The 20,150-nt window shown below is 42.0% G+C and overlaps 1 protein-coding gene across 1 annotated transcript; it reads left to right on the forward strand.

Annotated features, from left to right (window-relative positions):
• Nucleotides 1-6,235: 6,235 nt before the first annotated feature.
• On the forward strand, nt 6,236-9,802 carry irx1b (iroquois homeobox 1b). The gene is made up of 5 exons (XM_028399281.1): nt 6,236-6,715; nt 7,393-7,635; nt 8,040-8,817; nt 9,008-9,068; nt 9,636-9,802. The coding sequence occupies exons 1-5, from the start codon at nt 6,479-6,481 to the stop codon at nt 9,682-9,684; spliced, it is 1,368 nt and encodes a 455-aa protein (XP_028255082.1). The 5' UTR covers nt 6,236-6,478; the 3' UTR covers nt 9,685-9,802.
• The last annotated feature ends 10,348 nt before the right edge of the window (nt 9,803-20,150 follow it).

Genomic DNA, 20,150 nt, shown 5'->3' on the forward strand with positions numbered 1-20,150 from the left:
CAGACTCTCTGTTATTGAGTCTTTGCACAGACATGTGACAGTCTGGCCTTGTGTTGGGCTTCACCCACAGTCACTCTACAGTTTTCATTTATTTTTCCGTTATAATTGCTATTGATGTTTTGTTTACAGTTTCACACTCTCACAGTGTATTTGAGGTTAAATGTTTACTACACTTCCCAGAGTGCAGTTGTCAATCACACACTGTCATTGTGACATCTTTCTTTTGGAAATGTCCTGATGATCAAGCAGAGAGTTGCTGCAGGTGCAATGCTCATCTAATCAGTTTATCACTGCAGATGCAAACTTCTACTTCTTCTGTTGAATCTGAATAAACAAATAGAAGCCCATCACTCCCTGTGTGCCAGAGGATTTCGCCCAGGAAAACCCTACCAGACACCAGGTGTTTAGATTAGCAAATGCAAAGATTCAGAAACTGGGTATAATCTGAATTATATTATTTGCAAACAAACATTTATTTATATGAAATGTTGCAGATTATTCCTTCATTCTCGTCTATGGTAGAGCCAATCACTCTTGCAGCTGTGGTCTTTTCACATGGAAAGATAGAACACTCGCAATTTAAATATATACTATACTGAAGAATCATGTCAATTTTAAAGCATTTTATAGGAACAATGATCACTTGTGCTTCATTCAACTATTCACTCGTGAATCTTTTTTTTAAAGGTATCAGTTTCTCCACTCCACTCAGACCAACCACGCTGCAGGGTGGAGATGTGTCCAGCAAGTCTAGGGTTTAGGAGGAAGTTGATAGAGCTTAAGAGCAGGAAACACACCCAGCAGCACATCTTTGCGCTTAATTCAAGTTCATGTATCTGTTTGCTTTACTGTAACTCAGGGTTATTCAGAGGGTGTGTAGATATTTGTCACACAGATATGAATCTCTCTAACAATGCAAGGAATCTCTCAATGCGAGTGAGTTCTGTTTCTACTTACTATGATTTTGTAGTCATAAATCCAAGTTTTGACCCCTCAATGTGAATCCATACTAACTCTTGCCTGTATCAGAATTTATTTTGTCATTACATTGGTTATGTCAAAGTTTCCATTTGATTTTTCAGCGATGTCTACCTTGATTTACGTCAGCTGTGATCCTCGTGGTACTGCAGAAATTGAGCTTCATTGTGTGACATATCTTTATCATCAGGGCAAGAATACAAGCGCTAGAACATTCACTGACATTTTTACCTTACTCTACATACTAATATCATCAACAGCACTTAAACTGTTGATAGTTGACCACACCATCATTCATAAACTATGGCTTTACCCTAGGATCTGATGTGTAGCAGTGCAACATTATATTAGCCAGCTTCTTCCATTTCTGGATGAAAGACAACCCCAGACCTTCACCATCTCCTTTACTAGCAGTTAATAGGTGATTAAGTCCCATAGCAGACAGTGGGCCATGGGGAGCCAATTGATCTGACCTTTAACCCCCCCCCCCCCCCCCCCACTCTGATGGAAGAGGTGGCCCGAGGTCAGGCCTGTAAGGGATACCCTCTTTATCCTTCCCCCAGAACGGCAGCTCAAAGCTGGGGGAGGCACCCAGCCAGGCTCCGACGGTCTCTGGGGCCTTCCCACAACCAGCATCACATTCATATGGTCAATATGAGCCAAAGAGCAAACACTGCTGTGGCCTTGTGATGCTTTGACCTGAACTGAGTATCTCTGATTTTTCCCAAGGGTACTATAGTTTCAACAGACAGAAAACAAATATTGCTGTTCAAGAAATACAGTTAAATAGTAGGCTATATGTCATATGGGTTTCATTCAGGTGATTTCTGTCAGTACTCAAATTAAGATTGAGCTAATCCTTCTCTCACTCAAGGACTTGTATGGGATTTTCAGCAGAGAGGACTGTGTAATGCCACTTCTCTTTGAGGTATCCATTGAAGTCAGCACTATTGCATTAAGCTTAGTGGTCTTCCTAAGGGCACCTTTTCATCACCACCCACACACACAGGCACGCACACATATCCCTTCCCTCACACTCCGCCTTTTAAGTTGAGGTATTGTCTTTAACAGCATTATAACGGTATCATTCCGCTCCCACTGTGAACAACAAAGACAAGAAACGCCAAATCCTAGAACACAGCGATTTGTGTGTGTGTGTGTGTGTGTGTGCTCTTTAAAGCAATGCTAATGGGCCCTAAGAAGCATTAAAGTGACCCCTACTGTAACAAAAGAGTTAATAATCCGTTTAGAAAACAATCAGATCCCCGGCCATGAGAAAAGCCCCCTGCTAAGTCTTTCTGTAAAGAGGAGGAGGAGGGAATTCACCTTTTTTTTTTTAGTCAGCAATCTTGTTGAACATCGCTTGTTTTTATCACTCTCTCTATGGGGAATGATGGAACTGTATTTAATGGCTGTAGTCGGCGAATAAAAAGACAGCACGGAAGTGGGGTGGTCATTTTGAGGGATTCAAAGTGACCCCACTGGCTGGAGGTCAGGGTTTGTTATCAGCTCCATCCACTGTAAATGAGCCACATTGGACTCCTAAAGGGGCTGTTATAACAAACAAACGTTGGCTTGCCCATTAATTGCTAATGATAGGTTCTTTGTTGTGTATTTTCCCTTCTGGGTCAGAATGTTCAACCAACAGGATCCTTCTCCAGGCTGTCAGGTCACACTGCCACTGACAAAGTAGGTGATATAAACCACTAAGAAATGACATCTCCTGTGCTTATATGACAAATATTGCAGCAGTGAAAAAGTGTTGCAAAGTGATAAAATAAGTACGAGCTCAGTGTGAGGGATCATTTGACTGGGTAGCTGAATGCATTACCTCAGGCTGGCAGGCTTATCTGCTATGCATCAGAGTGATCCATCTGTTTTAACATCAGGTCAGAGCTGAATCTATCACTGCTTATCTTCGCTGTCAAGTAGGTGAGGACAGGTTTTTCTTTATCTCCCTGCTGCTTGTCCTTCCTTCCATCTACCCTCTCTGCAATCTGTGACATCCTGGAAACTGATCACAAAGCCTGCAAAAGACTGCTTATTTAAAACAAAGCAAACAGAATGAAGAAATGAAATTAGATTATTTTGCATGCATATACTGTGACATCAGTTCTTATGAAGTGCCATTTCTATGACAGCAGCAGAGAGGCTTGACTTATTCTGCTTTGTTTTTCAGGAAATGAACATTTGTTTCAAGAAAAACAAACACTAGAAACAAGTATGTCACCTTTTGGTCACTCGTTGTGTTTACAATATTTAAATTGTTTAGGAGCATAGATAGTAGTGACAAGTGTTCTTCTAATGATCGCAAAACATTTGCTTAAACAGCAAAAGTAACAATCTTGCCACAGGATCATGAACTACCTTATTTTGATTTTAACTATGACTGCAGGCTTTGTGACTGCATCTTGCATAGTTGTGATGCTTTTGTGAGAACCAATTTTGTCCAGAGACAACACCTCATTAAGCTGAATGTTTGTTATGTCTGTTTATGTGCCCACTCTTCTAAAGATCTCTCTAAACACTAATCACCAGTAAAAAACATGCATTAAATGAACTTAGGAGTAGCCCCAGTGACTGTGTGTCACCAGAAGTTCCATCCTCACAATGGAGCTGTGGGGTCCACACAACCTCTTTGTTGCAAATGTAATGTTTGTATCAATAATACATGATGAATTGTACTGTTTGGGGAAATGTAGTGTGTATGCAATAGAGACTGCTTATTTTTAATTATTTCCAGGACATCTGTGGTGCCATATTCACTCAGGTTACACAAACGAAATGCTATAGAGAGTGAGTGTGGACACACCCAAAGACAACTTTGAAGTTACAGTGAAGAATTGTTCTGCTCGTCCCAACCCTATGCCAATGTTTCTCAGAACTGAAACTTTTATCAATCGCCATCAAAGCACACTCCAATTTTAGGATTGAGATTGATGTCACTGCAGGAGAGACATATTTATGTAATATTTACTGTTGCAGATTTTAGACTATATACATGTACAAAAAACCAAGGAAGTGTCTATGCCAATATTTCCACATTTCTGATGGCATCTCTGCTTTGTTGAAGTGTTAGCAAATACAAAAAAACAGCTTTATGATATTTTTGGGGTCGCCTTCATTTACCTAACGGCAAATTACCCAGGAGGAAATGGCCAGTGTGAGTGGATTGTAGGACTTTATTCAAATGTTTCCTGCGGTAAGTTATTCCTTTGTCTGGGCCGAGCTAATAGCAGGGAATGGGATTCAAATAGAGTCAAGCTGCCTCCTGAGATCCCTCAATCCACCGTCGCCATAAAAAGAGGTCTGAGGCCAGTCTAAATATTTGGTAGTCTTAGCAGGTTCATGTTAAAAGACTGACACACACACACACACAACCACACGCACATGCACAGCACACACAAACACACACAGTGAATGCACAAGCAGGCCGAGGCTGTGAAGTTGAATGGCATAGCTCAAAGCCTTCCTCCCCCTATCCCTGCCTCTTTCTCTCTCTAAACCGCCAAACCATTCTCCCCCTTTCTCCAGCTCAGAGGAATTCATTAACTGCCTCTCCACAGAGACACTATGGAAATCAGGCAGCTACAAAGGCAGAGAGGGAGAGAGAGAGAGAGAGGGAGGGTGGGGTGGTGGTGGTGATGGTGGTGAATGGGGCTATATTATCCTATTAGATGGTGGATATGTCTCGTTTCCCTCCCCTGTCATGAGAAAAACATTAATTTTAAGTGAGAAACGAGACAGAGGGAGAGAGAGAGAGAGAGGCAGGGAGAGAGAGAAGGATAGAGAGAGAGGGAGAGGGAGGGAGAAATGGTGAGGGTCTTTAACATTGCTCTTTTATCGAGCTGAAATGGAGAGTCCCCTGGCTCCATTTACCTTGGCAATGAGGATAGAGCCGCTCTCCATGAATGCCATTTAAAATGCCATGGAGATTAAGCATCCTCTCTCTCTCCCCTCTCTGTTTTCTCACACACACACATACACACACACACATGCAGCAGCAGCGGTGGTGGTGGCGCAGGGCTCGTCATAATATGTGTTTAGGAAAACAGCTTTGAGATTCATGAGTAAAGCCCTCTAGGTGCCAGAGCTGAGGAGGGAAGAGAGCGGAGAAAGAGACAGAGAGGACCATCACTTAGCCAGAGTGGGCTTTAAGCACTGTAATTAAATCATTAGACATCTCCTCCCCTCCACTGCCCCCCCTCTCTCTCCTTCCATTCCTCCCTTCCCTCTCTATTTCTCTCTCTCTCTCTCTCTCTCTCTCTCAGCTCAGCCAAGCTCATCAGGGGCTCAGAGTGTGAAATGATGAATCTGTATTTATGGGGATGGAGTAATTACACAGCTAACCTCTGAGGGAACCCAGGAGGGCCACGGGGCCACTGAGCAGGGTGCAGGGTGCTCAACCTCATTAGCACTGCCCAAGTGTGTGTGACACTTGTATGTGTGTGTGTGTGTGTGTGTGTGTGTGTGTGTGTGTGTGTGTGTGAGGATGTGTGTTTTCAAAGGAGCAGATTGAAGCAGAGCTGCTGTTTTGACAGTTGAGGAAACACAGACCTGTATTGTATTTTTAATAAAAACTTGAAGATTTTTTTGCATCTCATATCAAATATAAACTTTTAAGAAGGCCTAAAAGAGTACAGTGCTCTATTCTTCTCACCACATCACAACATCTGTCATTTTCCACTCCACGGCTCCTGTGTGCGCCATATCTCTGCTATCTCTTATCCTCTTCAATCTCTGTCATTACCTTTATCTTCGCTCTGAAAAATATGCTCCACTGACTTCCGTCGATAATCACGGACATTCCTGGCGGACCTGACCGACCATATCAATGCCTCCCGGCCCATCTGCTGGCCAGGAATGTTCCGGCATACACTCCGAAGTAGTTGTCAAAGCACCGAGGAGAATAACACTAAAATACTTATTATTATTATTATTATTATTATTATTGGCAATATGTCTAATATGGAAAATGATTAGAAACATGGGCAATAGATAACATAAAGCACTGGCAGGCTCAGGTGCTGTGGTCTAAAAAACAAACACAGGTTTCCTTTTCTGTACACACACTGAAGACTGTGGAAATTAAATCACACAGAACACACATACCAGTTCACACACACGTACACACACGCACACACACACGACCTAGGCTAACCAATGCACTAATCGCCTGCCCGGGGCATAGGAGGAGCTTGGTGCTTAAGTAGGCTGCCAATCAGTCAGTCAGCTCCACATCCAGAAGCTCCTGCGGCCAGACGCACGCATCATTCCGCACTCGAGGTGCCAAACTGCGGCTCTGACACAACTCGGTGGAAGAGGACGAGCGCAGAAGCTTGACAGTTTCTAGAAAAAAAAGGGGTATCTCGTGATTTAGACAGCCCCATCTTCATCCTCGTTTTCTTCTATCTGGGGATTCCTACTTTCTCTTTTTTTCCTGCATCATTCTTGCTGTTGTGTGACTTTGGGAGAGATTTACTACACGCGTTCTTCGGACATGTCTTTCCCTCAGCTGGGGTATCCCCAGTTCCTCGGTGCCTCCCATGAGGTGTACGGCAGCGAGCGACCGGCCTCTGCCCGGGAAGGAGCTACCGAGAGTGGCGTTAGCTCATCCGCAACTGCCGCGGCTGTCGGCTCCATGCTGGGGATGTACGGGAGCCCATGGGCGGCTCACAACTACAGTGCCTTTCTGCCGTATAGCGGAGCCACAGATCTCGCTCTCATATCCCAGATGGTGAGAGTTGATAATTATTTCAAGACTAAAGCTGTTTAGGTGTTAATTATACAGCACTTAGTGCTTTTGTTAGGCTGATCTTTTGTCTCTTTTACGCGCAATTAACATAATTAGGCATTTGAAATGATGATTTAATTAAGGTATGTTTGTTTCATATATTTTACTCATTTTACTTGGTGCATTGATAATTATTATTTAACTTTCATTATGTTTAAATTATAAATAGTTCTTAAAGTACCAATCAATGTATTTTCTTATTTGTAAATTATGAAATTCGAAAGGAATAGTTCCTGTAAGTTTAGACGTACCCTGCTGTATCACAGTAGCCTACATTTTTTTTAAATATAACAGTGTAAAGGAAATCATATCTGGATCAATAATTTATATGTCTACCCACTTTAAAATGCAAACACTTAAACACCAAAATCAAAACAAGATGTGTTCCTTATAATTTAGGAAACAATGATTTGATTTTGATTCCAAAATAAAAACAAGCAAACAAAAAAAACATCATAACACATATCATATTTGCTGTATAATACGTCCTGGAGAAACTTTTTTCATATTTTCACATTTTTTTCATTTAGACGTTGATTTTGGGGCATTATCTGAACTTGAATAATAACTTTCAACCCAACACGCTCAACAAGTTGCTTCTTTCAACAATTGCGTTTTAGGGCTCCCAGTACGAGCTGAAGGACAGCCCGGGAACCCACCCAGCTTCCCTACCTGTTCACACGCCTCAAGGCTTCTACCCATACGGCCAGTACCCGTACGGGGACCCGTCAAGGGCCAAAACGGCCACCAGGGAGACCACCAGTACCCTGAAGGCCTGGCTGCAAGAACATCAGAAGAACCCATACCCCACCAAAGGAGAGAAGATCATGCTCGCTATTATTACGAGGATGACACTCACACAGGTGGGTAATGTGCCAGAAATTGTAGATTTAATGTTTTTACGAATTAAGCCTATGCTTTTTATTAGAGGCCCCCACCGTGGAAACACTGTGGAGATAAACACGCCGCCCGATCATGCCCACCACAAAATTTTGCTGCACATCAGTTTTGACGCAAGCAAACTGCCAGGTTGATGTTAAACAATTTCCTGCAACTCTGCTTAATTACACTAGACCGCACGTTTTATTATGGTAATCCAGCTGCCAGTTGTGTCTCTGCAACTGAATAAAGTGGGCACCACCCTTAGAGTGAAATGTCTCAGAGCTCTGTTAGAAAACGGAATAAAAAAATAAACTTGCGGTCTCCATTCGATGTGCAAACTAAACTATCTCAGTAATAATGCAAAAATATGTTCCTCCTTTTCTAGGTATCGACGTGGTTCGCAAACGCCCGCAGGCGTCTAAAGAAGGAGAACAAAGTAACTTGGGGCCGTAGCGCCGAGGACAGGGATGGGCGCATCTTCAGCAGCGACAACGAGGACGATCAGGGCAAGAACGGCAGCGGCGACGAAGATGAAGAGGAAGAAATCGATTTGGAAACTGTCGATATCGAGAGACCAGAGGAGCAAGAATCCGGAAAGGGAGAGGGAGAGGCAGGCCTGTCCGCCAGAGAGCAGGCCTCTGAAGCGAAGAGCTCAGAGAGTAGCAGGACGCTTTCTGTGGAGGGCCTGAGAGGAGTGGAGGCGGCAGTTTCTCTCAGTAAATCGCCCGGTGTCAAACTCGCAGTGGATCATTCACCCAGCAGACAGGAGTGTCAGAGACCGCAGCAAAGCAAGCCCAAAATCTGGTCTTTAGCAGAGACCGCCACGGCCCCCGACAGCTCTCACAAATCATCAGCCGCGGCCCATGCGCACCACGCGGCTTTGGCCTCCGCCGGCCACCCGGCACTACTCCCGGGTCATGGAATATATACATGCCAGATTGGCAAGTTGCACAACTGGGCCAACGCGGCTTTTCTGAATGCCAACTCTATTTTGAACATGAGATCGCTCCTCGGAGGGGCACCGGCTGGACACCTGCCTCTCCACGGCGCAGTGCCGGCTGCGCGTCGTGACGCACGACCTGCGGCTGCTGGTACGGGAACTTCAGGGACTGAGGATGACAGCGATATAGAGTCATCAGGAAGCTTCAGTCCAAAACGAGATGGTATGGATTACCTATCAATTTAGCATTTCTTTACTTTAGGGCCTAATGTGCTACTTTTACGCATTTGGCACTAATAAATGATGCAACATAAAATTACCTCCAGCATTAGATGATTCTTAAAGTAGTAGTATTTTAATTTAATTTGAACTAATTAATATTTATTCTTTTGGCAATATTTTTCTTTTTACAGACGAAGAAAGTGACCACAGGCCTGACTCCATGAAGTCAACATTTCAGCTGATCACTGACAGGTAACCTCCCGCATTTGAAATCAATTTGGCATTATGACACTATCAACCTCAATTTCTTTCCACATGTCTTCTGCCAAATGAACCTTAAAGCAGAGGTAAACACTGTTACACCTGACTGGGCAGAAGGCAGACCTCAGCACATAAATCATGTGATTGAGTCCCCACTTTAACGCCTCGTCAGGCAGCAGTCTAATATATCCTGCCCTCCTCTTCCTCCTCTCATTCCCCTCAACAATGAGTTATCGCCACCTATGTCATTTAAATAATCTGCAGCCATTTATTCACGCCCCCTCAGTGAATGAGGCTAATGTATGTGAAAGAAAGCGCTGATAGCAACATCATGAGTGAAGTGGAGCGTGAAAAGACATAAAACAATTTACCTACAGTGATTTTTAATTTGCATATAACCATGTTTTTGTAAAAATAAACTCTAAATAGTGAATTTGGTTCATTGTTAAATGTGTAAAAATATATTTTGTATTATTTTCAGATAATAATGTTACCTGATTTTTTTTTTAACATTTATTACCATCCTGACCGTGTCTTCTTTTTGTTGTCTTTCCTCAGACCCCACCATGGCACAGCAGCACAGCGAGTTCTGACAACAACATTATGAGAAGATAAAAAGAGAAAAAAAAGGAATAATTTTATTTAATGGAGAACAGTTTAATGAAGGCTATTTTTGACTGGTGCGACCTGTCATAGTATTACTGTTTTAGCTTCTACCTGCAAAAAGAGATGGTTGTTTTTGTCACAGATTTGCTTGTATGTTTCTTTTATGTCCAATGTTTTTTCCCCCTCTGCTCTTCTGTTGTGAATGAAACCCTTGACAATTGTAAATACAGGATATGAATTTGTCTTTAAAGAATATATTTTTTGGGATCTAAATAAATGTCATTATAGTCATTTACTATTGAAATTAGAATTTACTTGTTTTGTCAAGAAAACCAGGGGAAATGGGGGGGGGGGGTGCAACATTGAATTTTCAGAAAGTATTCATCTCTTTTTTAATGGCTGAAAGATTTTTTTGTTATTATGATTTTTTATAGCATTCAGATATAAGTTTTACAGTGAACTGTATCTCAGCATATAAAAGTTCTCCTTTTATTCATCTTCCACCAAGAAATGAAGTATGAAGTCACAGATTAGGTGTTTTCAGGACATATACATTATATATACGACATATTAACTTCCATTTGACCCTTCCTTGTGTCTACTCTGTTTCATCCTCTCCTTGCCAACTAGACCATGCAGTGTCAGCCCATTTTTACAAGAAAAGTCTCGCCCTTATTGAAATCTGCTCTCTTGCCAAAACTCTCAGACTTTATGCCAGCATCTTGGAAGCCTCTGCAAACGCTGCGGAAATTGAAATTGAAGATTTCCAGGACCTTGTGAACCAGCGCCTGTGCTTCCAGCTCAGGGCTCCTTGCTTTAATGTTGGATTATACCCCCTCAGTGCCACCACAGCCGCCTCTGAAATATGGATCAGACGGCAGGAAAGGCCAGCAGCCAGTATGGGGCAGCAGCTCAGGAGGAGGTGGATGGGGATGTGAAGAGAAAAGGGGGGTGTGGGGTGGGTTGTGTGTCACTCTATGGCATCCTTGACGTGCACAGGCCCAAAGACAGGGGACACAGAGAGAAAGAGAAGGGGTGGTGGGGGGTCTTAGGGCCGCTAATAGTGAGTATTTCTCAAAAGATGTGGTTCTATGCTTGGTTTAGCAGCACTTCACACATTGGCACATAATTTGGGGTCTTCTGGCCTCTCATGGGGCCCAGCCAGCCTCAGGGTTGTGTGCAAACAAAATTCAGAGTTTATTTAAACATTTAAACAAATGCATAAATGCTGCCTACACTACATAGCTTTAGGAATTATATATTTGCATCAAAACAAAATTTGTCCTAGTGTATTTCGTGTGGAAGAGTCTCAGCATTGTGACGTCCTATAGGTTTCATTTCTATGGTTTTATTCCCATAATCCTTCACTCTGTATGGAGATATGCAAATAGAAAGTAACACAGAGCTATATATCATCCTTAAAAGCAATAAGGTTACATTTATTCTAAAGGTCAGTGAGGTATTGTCACAATCTGTCACACGTTGAACAAAAAGAGCAGTCTGCTGATTAGCTGCTTTCTGTGATCTAACAGCTTAATATCAACAGTTGATATGTGACCTGTAGAGTTGCTTGGGTATTTACAGCCTTTAGTTATACAGTGTCACATAGTGAGACCTGGTGCAGATGAGGTGCAGCACTGAACTGAGGAGCAGTTACAAGTAGAGCACACAGCCAGATGATTATCTGCATCATACTAGTAAAGACAAAGAGGAGCCACCAGCTGTACTGTATGGACTCGGAGCTGTGACTCAATGCTGCCACCTGACTCTCAGTTAAAGTAGAGCAGAGTTGTACCAGCGGTACCAAAAAGCCAATAGACTTTCCTGCAATTTTTTAATTGTTGGGACATCCAGTTAATGTTTTGCATTAAATGATTTAGTTTCTATTGTATTCAGAATATAGTATTTACATCGAAAATGACAAACCTATTCATATCCCTGTTAACATGATCATAAATTTAGTCTGAGGTTTACATGCTACACTGTCCTGGTGTCTATTGGATAATTCCAGGTGACACACCCACACTCATGTATTATCCATCTACACACAGAGGCCAAACCTCTTCAGTTATACAGGTTACTTCAACCTTAATAAGTAATGATAATAATATGGTACTTTCCAAGCCATAAAGAAGATCTTTATGGTGGATTATATCTTACCATGGTGGGTCACAACCCACCATCACAGTCATATCACAGTCATATATTGTCTTCTAAGTGTGTGCCTGAAAAAGGGGATAAATAGAATTTAAACATCTGCGAATGTCTTCTATTATCATACCGTGTACCGCACCGTGTGCGATTTCACACTAATGACAAATAGGAGATTTTGTAAACATAATAGATTATCAAATGATAAAAATCTAAAAGCTTGTTATCATTACATTAATGTGTAAGAAGGGCTGTTGTTTCTCCATGGACCACCTTAAACCAAAAAAAGAAAAGATTTGTGAAGGGGGTGTGTTTACGTGCTTTTTTTTAGATTTATATGATTAAAACGGCTGATAAACACATTCACTTTTTGATTTTGCTCATATTAAATAAAATACAATTTACAGCACAAAAGGGAGATTTAGAGGTGCTGGTGGGTGTAATATGTTTCCTTTGGATAGAGCCAGATTATTTATAAGATAAGGTGTTGTTTTACCATCTAAAAATGTGTGTGTGTGTGAGGGAGAGAGAGCGACAGAGAGAGAGGTGTGGATAAAATAACAGTTATGACTGGTATAGCAGGTGCATCAGATTGTTTTCCTCATTCAAAAGTCTGTATAATTCATCCATCTATTCATACTTCTAACTACGCTCAAATCAATTCACAGGGAGAGTCCAAAAACAAGAGAAGGGAAGAGCATATTTGAGTCTAAAGAGAGCAAATGAGAGAGAGGGAGAGATGATGCTGTGAGAGCTGTCATTGATGTGAGAACAGCGTGGAAGCAAGCCAGACACTTGAGGCCATTTTCACTTCCTCTGCCAGCTCTGACAGACTGCCATCAGTACTGCTGAGGAGAATATCAGCCACTCTTTCGTTTACACACACACACACACACACAAACACACACACACACTTTTTCTACACTTCATCCCAGCCAGATCGTGCTACTGTTCTTCCAAGTACCCAAACAATATGTTATTCTTTCAAAGTTGGAAATCAGTGAGCTTTTTAGCATGATGGAGCTTAAAATGACATCAAAAGACTGTTTCATCAGTTACACACTGTGTCCAAAACATGTTTTGTTATAAAAGGAGTGGAAAAATTGAGCAGATCCAAAATATGATTAGGGTTTTTTTTCTGGCTTTTGTTGCAGAAAACTTTTTCAGAGTAGTAAGTTTAGATTTCGTGTTGTCGCCTAATCTGTAGAAAAACTTTTCACACATAATGTATAATCTAAAGGGAGGAAAAGTGAGAAAAACAACCATCGACTTTTTGTAGCCCCTCAAACTCTCAGTGTGAACAGAATCTTCATTGGTGCTTTGGTTTTTCTGATATAGTCTCTTCTGTGAATTCTAATCCCTATTAAAGAGGTAGATTATGGAAGGGATTTGGCTTTGATTTGCCTGTCCCACTGCTCTTTTCTGTCAGCAACTCACTCTCTATGTATATCCTGTCTCGTTTTCTTTCTCTCTGCTCCTCTGTCGTTTGATGGGATGGTCAGGGATTGAACAATGATTGCCTCCATGTGTCATCCCCCTCACACTCCCACCCTCCAGACATCCTCCTGTGATTATGGCCACATGTATGAGGGCCCCTGGTCGCCTGAATAGATTTGTTAAAGGCCCCCAGTGGATGAGAGAGGTCCAAGCCCCATAGCCTGGCCTCGTGTGTGCGTCTATCCCCTTTCGAGGCACTCTGCATGGGTGTGAACTAACTCCCTCCCCCCTCTACAGCGGTTCCCCCTCCTACTCTCCTTCGCTGCTCCGCCACGCAGAGATAATCAGGCTTATGTAAAGACGATGTGCTCTTTTGACAGTCATCAGCTCATCAGTGATCCAATCAAACCCAAATCCGCTATTGTTCGCCCCTCAAAGTGTCTTAAATCCGCTTGTGCAAGAGAGAGGGGCTGCACTCTTTATCCTGCCAATCACTCCTGACATTCCTGCCAGTGTTGCCATGGCCTGAGGTCAGAGGTCATGAAAACAGAGAGCATGAGCTGACTTTGGGAGAATGGAGAAGCACTAAAGGAGGGACTCTCCGCTCAACGGCCCTATTGGTCAACCAACGCAGGGGGTAAATGTAGACAAGTTAGGACTCTATAGTCCCGCTGAGAGGGCCAGCCGGACAGAAAGAGACATGGGCATGGGAGGAGAAAAAAGGGGGGATGATGAGGCAGAGAAAAAGTCCAAGGGACGAGAAAAAGGGTAAGAGAGGTGGGAGAGGGAAAGTGTTTGATTGCCAAATAGGCTTTAGAGAGCTTGACCTCCAGGGTCTTAGAGAAGAAAAGTCCTGAAAGGTAAATAAAATAATGAACATGCAAAGTAAACATTTTGGAATTTTCAATGGTTTGTCTACACTTTTTATCAATGCTAATGAATTAACTGCCTAAAAAATATCACATTTGATCTCTGTGTGTGCATGCTAGCTGCTGAGCTGTAATTTGAAATGGAAATGTACCTCCCAGTGTAATGAAGCTAATACATGTCATTGCAGGATAAGCAGGGCACTGGGTTAAATCTGTTGTAATGTTGTCAAAAGAATAATTTTCTGTACCCAATGTATACGTAAGTGAGCAAATGTTTAGCTCAGACAAGATATCATAGGGAATTTACACCATTCACTGTTCTTCCATAGGGATTAGTGGAATTAAGCATTTGCACAAAAGCAAAGTATCAAAACTCATGGGTAATTCAACAAGCTCTACAATACTGAGTTTACCAAGGGCTGCTGCTTAGCCTGAGTTTATTGTCACGTTGCAGCTGCCCGTACCGTACAGACAAATAGCAAACATTGTCACTGCCTTTTAAAGGCGACAAATTTAATATACAGGGGAAAATACACACAACAAATACTATGAAAGGGTGGGAGTGATAAGTCTTTTCTCTTGTTGTTGGCCTATTCATGGCAATAATCTGAGGGAAGAAGCAGATTAGGACAGAGGGAGGGTGTGTGGTTGGGTGTTCGCATCGCTGGCTCTTTTCAGCCATTTTGAAACAATGTTTATCCACTGGTTTGTTATAGGAGAGCAACTTAGCTTAGTGTACTGCTGTGAGAGTCCTGAGGGGGCTGAGAAATCGCTGCGCCTTTGTTCGGAGCGCATTGATACACATTGGTGTAAGACTGGGGCGGAGAGGCTGCACAAAATCAAGTCACACACGATCGGTTCGGCAATTTGAGCTTCAGCTTGTAAGATACCAAGAATTGAAACTGACACTATGTGTGTGTAAGACGTTAAACCTTTAAATCTGACTTCTTCAGTGAACAAATCATTGCTTTTAGAGCAATTAAAATGCAGAAAAGCTGTGTCTGTACATTTTTGCTTATGGAAAAAAAACAGCATATCTCATGAAGTGATGTTAGTATCACTCATGGTGTGTCTGCTAGATTTTTGACAGAAGAGATTAAAACAGGAAAGATTTTCTTCACATAAAGTGATTTGTTTAAAATAATCTCAAAGATTAGAATTCAGGCAATTTACAGTAACACAGGAGGCAAAATCCCCTCTGCTGTCGCTCACTTTGTGAATAATGATAGATGACTCAGGGGTCACATATCTTCACAGTGTAATTACACATGAGATGCATGCATGTGCATGCACACACACTCCATCATCTTAAACACACACACACAAACAGTTGCAGAGTAATGTGAGCCCTCATTCATTTGCCCAACTCGTTTAGGGTAATAGAGCTTAATGGAGTGTATTAACCCTGTCCAGCTTGCGTTTCCCCCTCAGATGTGTATGAGTGTGTGTGTGTGTTCATGCACCCGCACAGGGAAAGGGGAAACCTGCCAAGTGTTTATCTGTAAGGGACACACACACTGGGGGAGCAGAGATCTGGTTTCCCACTGTCACAGATGCTTACCCGCCTCTCCATTAGTGATGTGATTGGAGTGGACATAGAAAACCAGCAGCCTCGTTCCCATAGGGGCAATCTGAGGAAATTATTGCTCAGCTTCTCTCTGGGGAATGTCAGTTCTCCAGAAAGAAGCACTTAATCGACTGCTATCACATACAACTTCTCTGTCAACTGCATAGCATGAGGTTTTGGTGACACGTGATCAGTCACGGCTCACAGTAAGAGGCTCGTGGGAGCTGCAGGGATCTATAGATGTGGAATAAGGAGATCAGACACTCAGCGGCTTTTACTGGGAAGTGACAAATAGATGATCACTGGAGAATGAAGACTGATAGAGCAGTTAACATGCTTTGTCTCTTGCACCACATCCTGCATTTGATATATGGAGAAATTATGTAATTAATCTATGAAGAATACTACAATATTTAATATTTGTGACACGATCAAACACAGAATAAGAGCTAGCTCTGAAACAAAGGGTGTAAACTCAGCTGAGGCAGGCACTGCTGGTGGCCAAAAGCCCTGGGAGGTCTAGTTAGAGATGTAACATGAAATCTGCAACCACACCCAAATGTATGCATGCAGACAAGCAGACCCACTGTGTTTTCTTTGGTTGGTCACAAAATTGTGGGTGACCCTTTCACCTCCGGTCAATAACAACTGGAAGCTGAGCCCACTGGGCCCTCAGGCTAACACCACCACACACATGCACACACATCACCACCACAGCAATGAGGCTGTAGTTCTCTGAACATCCAGAGGATGGCACCTGAGTTCCAAGCAGTGCGTATTACAGCAGCTAAAACACTGGGGAGAATGGAGTGGTGATTCCCTATTCTCACAGCATTCCCCAATCTATGACTCAAGTGGACACACAGTTACAGTGTTCTGTGGCTGAGTGGGATACACAGCTTTCCAACTATTTGTTGTGTGCTTTGAACTCAGCTTATAGATGTTCTTCATGTGAAAATCCAATTAATAATTCATCAATATTTTATTCAAAAGATGTATGATTGCTATGGCTTCTATAACATACCTAAGATAAGTATAATTTTTGGCCATTTTGTTTCTATAAATAATAACCCAAAATAACATGCATAGCCTTTATAAAACCAGGGATTTTAACTCCAGAGACTGTATTTACATTCAGCCATAGCCAAAGAAAAATTACATTTAGCTTTGATAGTTGGGATTTTACTAACCCAGGCATAAAAGTACTTTTTTGTTTATTAAATTGTAGGAATAACTTTTAAAATTGATACATTTTTGTCACATTTGCTATTTTGCATTTCCTGTGTTCAGTTCAGATCCGTCAGAGGCTGGGATAGACTCAAGACTTAAAGAAAACTGTGCATTGTTTGTGCTTTAGAAATCCAGAGTAAATACACAAGCTTCTCTGAGAGGGCTGCAGTTTAAAAGGGCTCCTTCCTTAGCGATGAGAAGCAACAACTGCTACACCAAAACACCAAGTGCTACAAGTCAGGACGTTCCAACGACTATCCTAAAGAGACAAAAAAATAGGAAGAAGTAAAGCCAAGTGATCAGTGTCTGTATAAACTACTGGTCAGTGATTGGTTGTGGTAGCAAAGGTGGATTACTTGAACAAAAATGGCAGACAAAGACAGATAGCAGACAAATAAACTGAGGGGATCAATGGGTGAGTTAAGGTGGGTTAAAGTGTTTGTTAAAGGCTCTATCGGTCCCTGCGGACTGAGGCTTGCGGAACTGAATAATATATGTCCGCTCCTGGAGTAATGAAGTGGAAGTGATGGGGAGAAATACGGCTGGCCTCCCAGGGCTCAACACAAACTGTATACACTCTTAAGAGCTGCCTGTAGTCTAAACCTGTCTCCCTCTCTGCTTCTGTCTGTCTCTGTCTGCTTCTTTACACACACACAGTTACACACACACTGCACGGTGGCTAAGAGGGTTAGCTTGTCTCTGTTCCTCTGTCTTACATCATTGATGAGGAAGACCAGGGCATTTATAGTATCCCACTCAGAGTTCAGCCCCTCCACGTCTTTCAGAAGGCTCTTATTAGACACAGGAGCAAAGAAGAAGCAGCATGGAGAGACAGCACAACTGCTACCCAGTGGTCAGACAGGTTGCTCGGTGTTGGCAGCCTTGTTTGTGGATCAGGTCTAGCCTGGTTTGCACTTGTACTTGGTTGGTGCCATTGTGCTTAACAAGAGGCAGCCGCTGTAGGCCATGTCTTGTGGTGGAAAAGAAAAATCTATTTTCTTTCCTCATGATGCATTTATTGCTTGTCCTCTTCTTTCTGTCTGAGCGTCCCTCCCTGTTCTCAAAGAGCAGAAGCTTGGCAAAAGACGGAACAGTATCCTCATTTATCTGATGGCAGCATGCTGTGAGCAGAGAAAGAAACCGTTAGACTTCCTTTTTACCTTAGTAGGTTACGAAGGAACATCCCATATCATACAAATATTTGATATAGTTTTATTTGTTGTCAGGATTATGAAGAGGGTTGGTAGCACTTTGTCCAACCAATTAAAGCCAGCAGGTCGAGAGCCTCCAGCCCAAGGGCTGAAACATTGCTCTGTCCATTGTCCAGTTGAAGTCAATATTATTAGCCCTCTTTTTTTCAAAGTGAGGATTGGTATCATGCTGTACACACACATATAACCCAAATAACAGTTCCCACAGTCAAACATGGTGGTGGCAGTATGATGCTTCAGTGTATCTGGAACTGCATTAAAATCTTCCAGTCAGGATGGGACTCCGGCTGGTTTCACCATGGTGCCCAAGAAAACAACAGAGACAGGAGAAGTTTGCACACCCTGAAATTTATCCTGAATCATAACCAAGTAGTTTTAGTGCCTAACTGTGACAAAAAGTGGCTGAAAACAAAATTAAATTTCAACATTTAACAGGTGCACTGTTTTGGATGAAACTCTGGAGGGTATTAGTGATTATCTGGAGAATACAAACATCAGTTACGGATATCTTTACGGTTATGGATAGCTTGCAATAAAATCATTATCATAAATTATCATGCCTTATCAAATCAAAATAAAACAAAACATAAATGTATTTAATTACATTTAAAAAAAATCCTTTTTGTTTTGTTTTCTTAATGTTTAATTGTAAAAAAAAAAATAAATCTGCTGACAGTGCTGTCTCCACAGAAACAGAATGCTTATTTTATATCCACTACTGCAATAAAACAATAAAATCCTCTTTTCACTCAGGTTGTTAGCAGCATTCTCATTTCAGTTTGGGCCCTTCTGATTTGCTGAGATATTTTTCAAGGTGAAATAGCTAAAACAAAGATGAAGGCTCAAAAAGCATCTACATGTTAAACAGTGATTAAATATGCATAGATTTCAGATTTTAAGGTAAGAAATGTTCAAATCCAACGCAGTGTGATTGAAAGAACTTGTGATTGGAGTTGTTTAGCCCCCTCTTGCAAACACTTTCTGCAGTACTTAGCCCTCCTCCTCTGGCACATTAACATGCTTCTATCATTAACCCCATGCCCCACCTACTGCATAATAGCTAGAGCTGGAAGCAGGAAGGAGGAACTAAAACTGTGTTTCCTTTCTTTCTTTTCTGTGTGGAGCATCTTGAATGAATGATTGATGTGAGGGGAACGGGATCAGAAAGATATAATCACGGTCTAACGAACGCAAAGCCTTAAGAAATATATACTGGAGGAATGCCATAAATTTATAAGCAGACAATATATTAATATATAATTAGACCATTGAATATTCAAAAAGAGGGAAATAACATAATCTATGCAGCTCCGTGCTAAGGCTTTATACTCATTCTTTGTGGAAAACCCTGAAGAAAGATAACAAAAGGTTTGGAAGTTACATCCAGAGTCTCCTCAGTCTGTTCATTCATCTATATACCTCACAAGCTATTTCCCCATAAACTGTACCAAACACAGTCATGTTCATTGTCAGTGCCTAAACAAATTGCCATTTTCTCTGAGTGACACATGTTTTGTGTGAAGCCGTGCAGCGCCATTGCAGGGAGATAACTTCATTTCCGAGCTTTGAGCACAGATGAGGGAGAGACAGTTAGTCCATGTTCAGTATATGAGCACCTTTCACGGGACAAATGGAATGTCAATCATGCTGCGGTACACAGATGCTTTTTCCCCTGTGGGGACCAGGATGCTTTCTGGTGATGCAGCTCTGTTGTTCCAGCCTTACTCTGGGTGCACTGGGAATATTTTGTCCTTTTACCTCTCCACATCCCCTCGCTCCATTGCAGATCCCCTGACTATTAACAATTTCTTCAGCTTCCAAAGTTTGCCTCTTTAGGCTTTCCCTCTGCTCCACATATACTTCTTCTGGTTGGTTTTTTCGCATGTAGAGGTTCTTACCTCACTTTCCTTTTATTCTTTCTACAACTTGTAATAGAAATAAACAATGGCAATAGCATTCACAGTATTTTGGGGGGCCATTAAAATATATCACAGTATCGCCA

Source organism: Parambassis ranga, chromosome 2, assembly GCF_900634625.1.
Source record: "Parambassis ranga chromosome 2, fParRan2.1, whole genome shotgun sequence".
In the NCBI taxonomy this organism is placed as follows: domain Eukaryota; kingdom Metazoa; phylum Chordata; class Actinopteri; family Ambassidae; genus Parambassis; species Parambassis ranga.

What these genes read in the sequence shown, in the direction of transcription:
- irx1b (XM_028399281.1), top strand. Translation starts at nt 6,479, where the DNA reads ATGTCTTTCCCTCAGCTGGGGTATCCCCAGTTCCTCGGTGCCTCCCAT. An exon ending in CGAGGATGACACTCACACAG is followed by an intron (nt 7,636 to 8,039) that starts GTGGGTAATGTG and finishes CTCCTTTTCTAG; the next exon opens with GTATCGACGTGGTTCGCAAA. An exon ending in CTTCAGTCCAAAACGAGATG is followed by an intron (nt 8,818 to 9,007) that starts GTATGGATTACC and finishes TTCTTTTTACAG; the next exon opens with ACGAAGAAAGTGACCACAGG.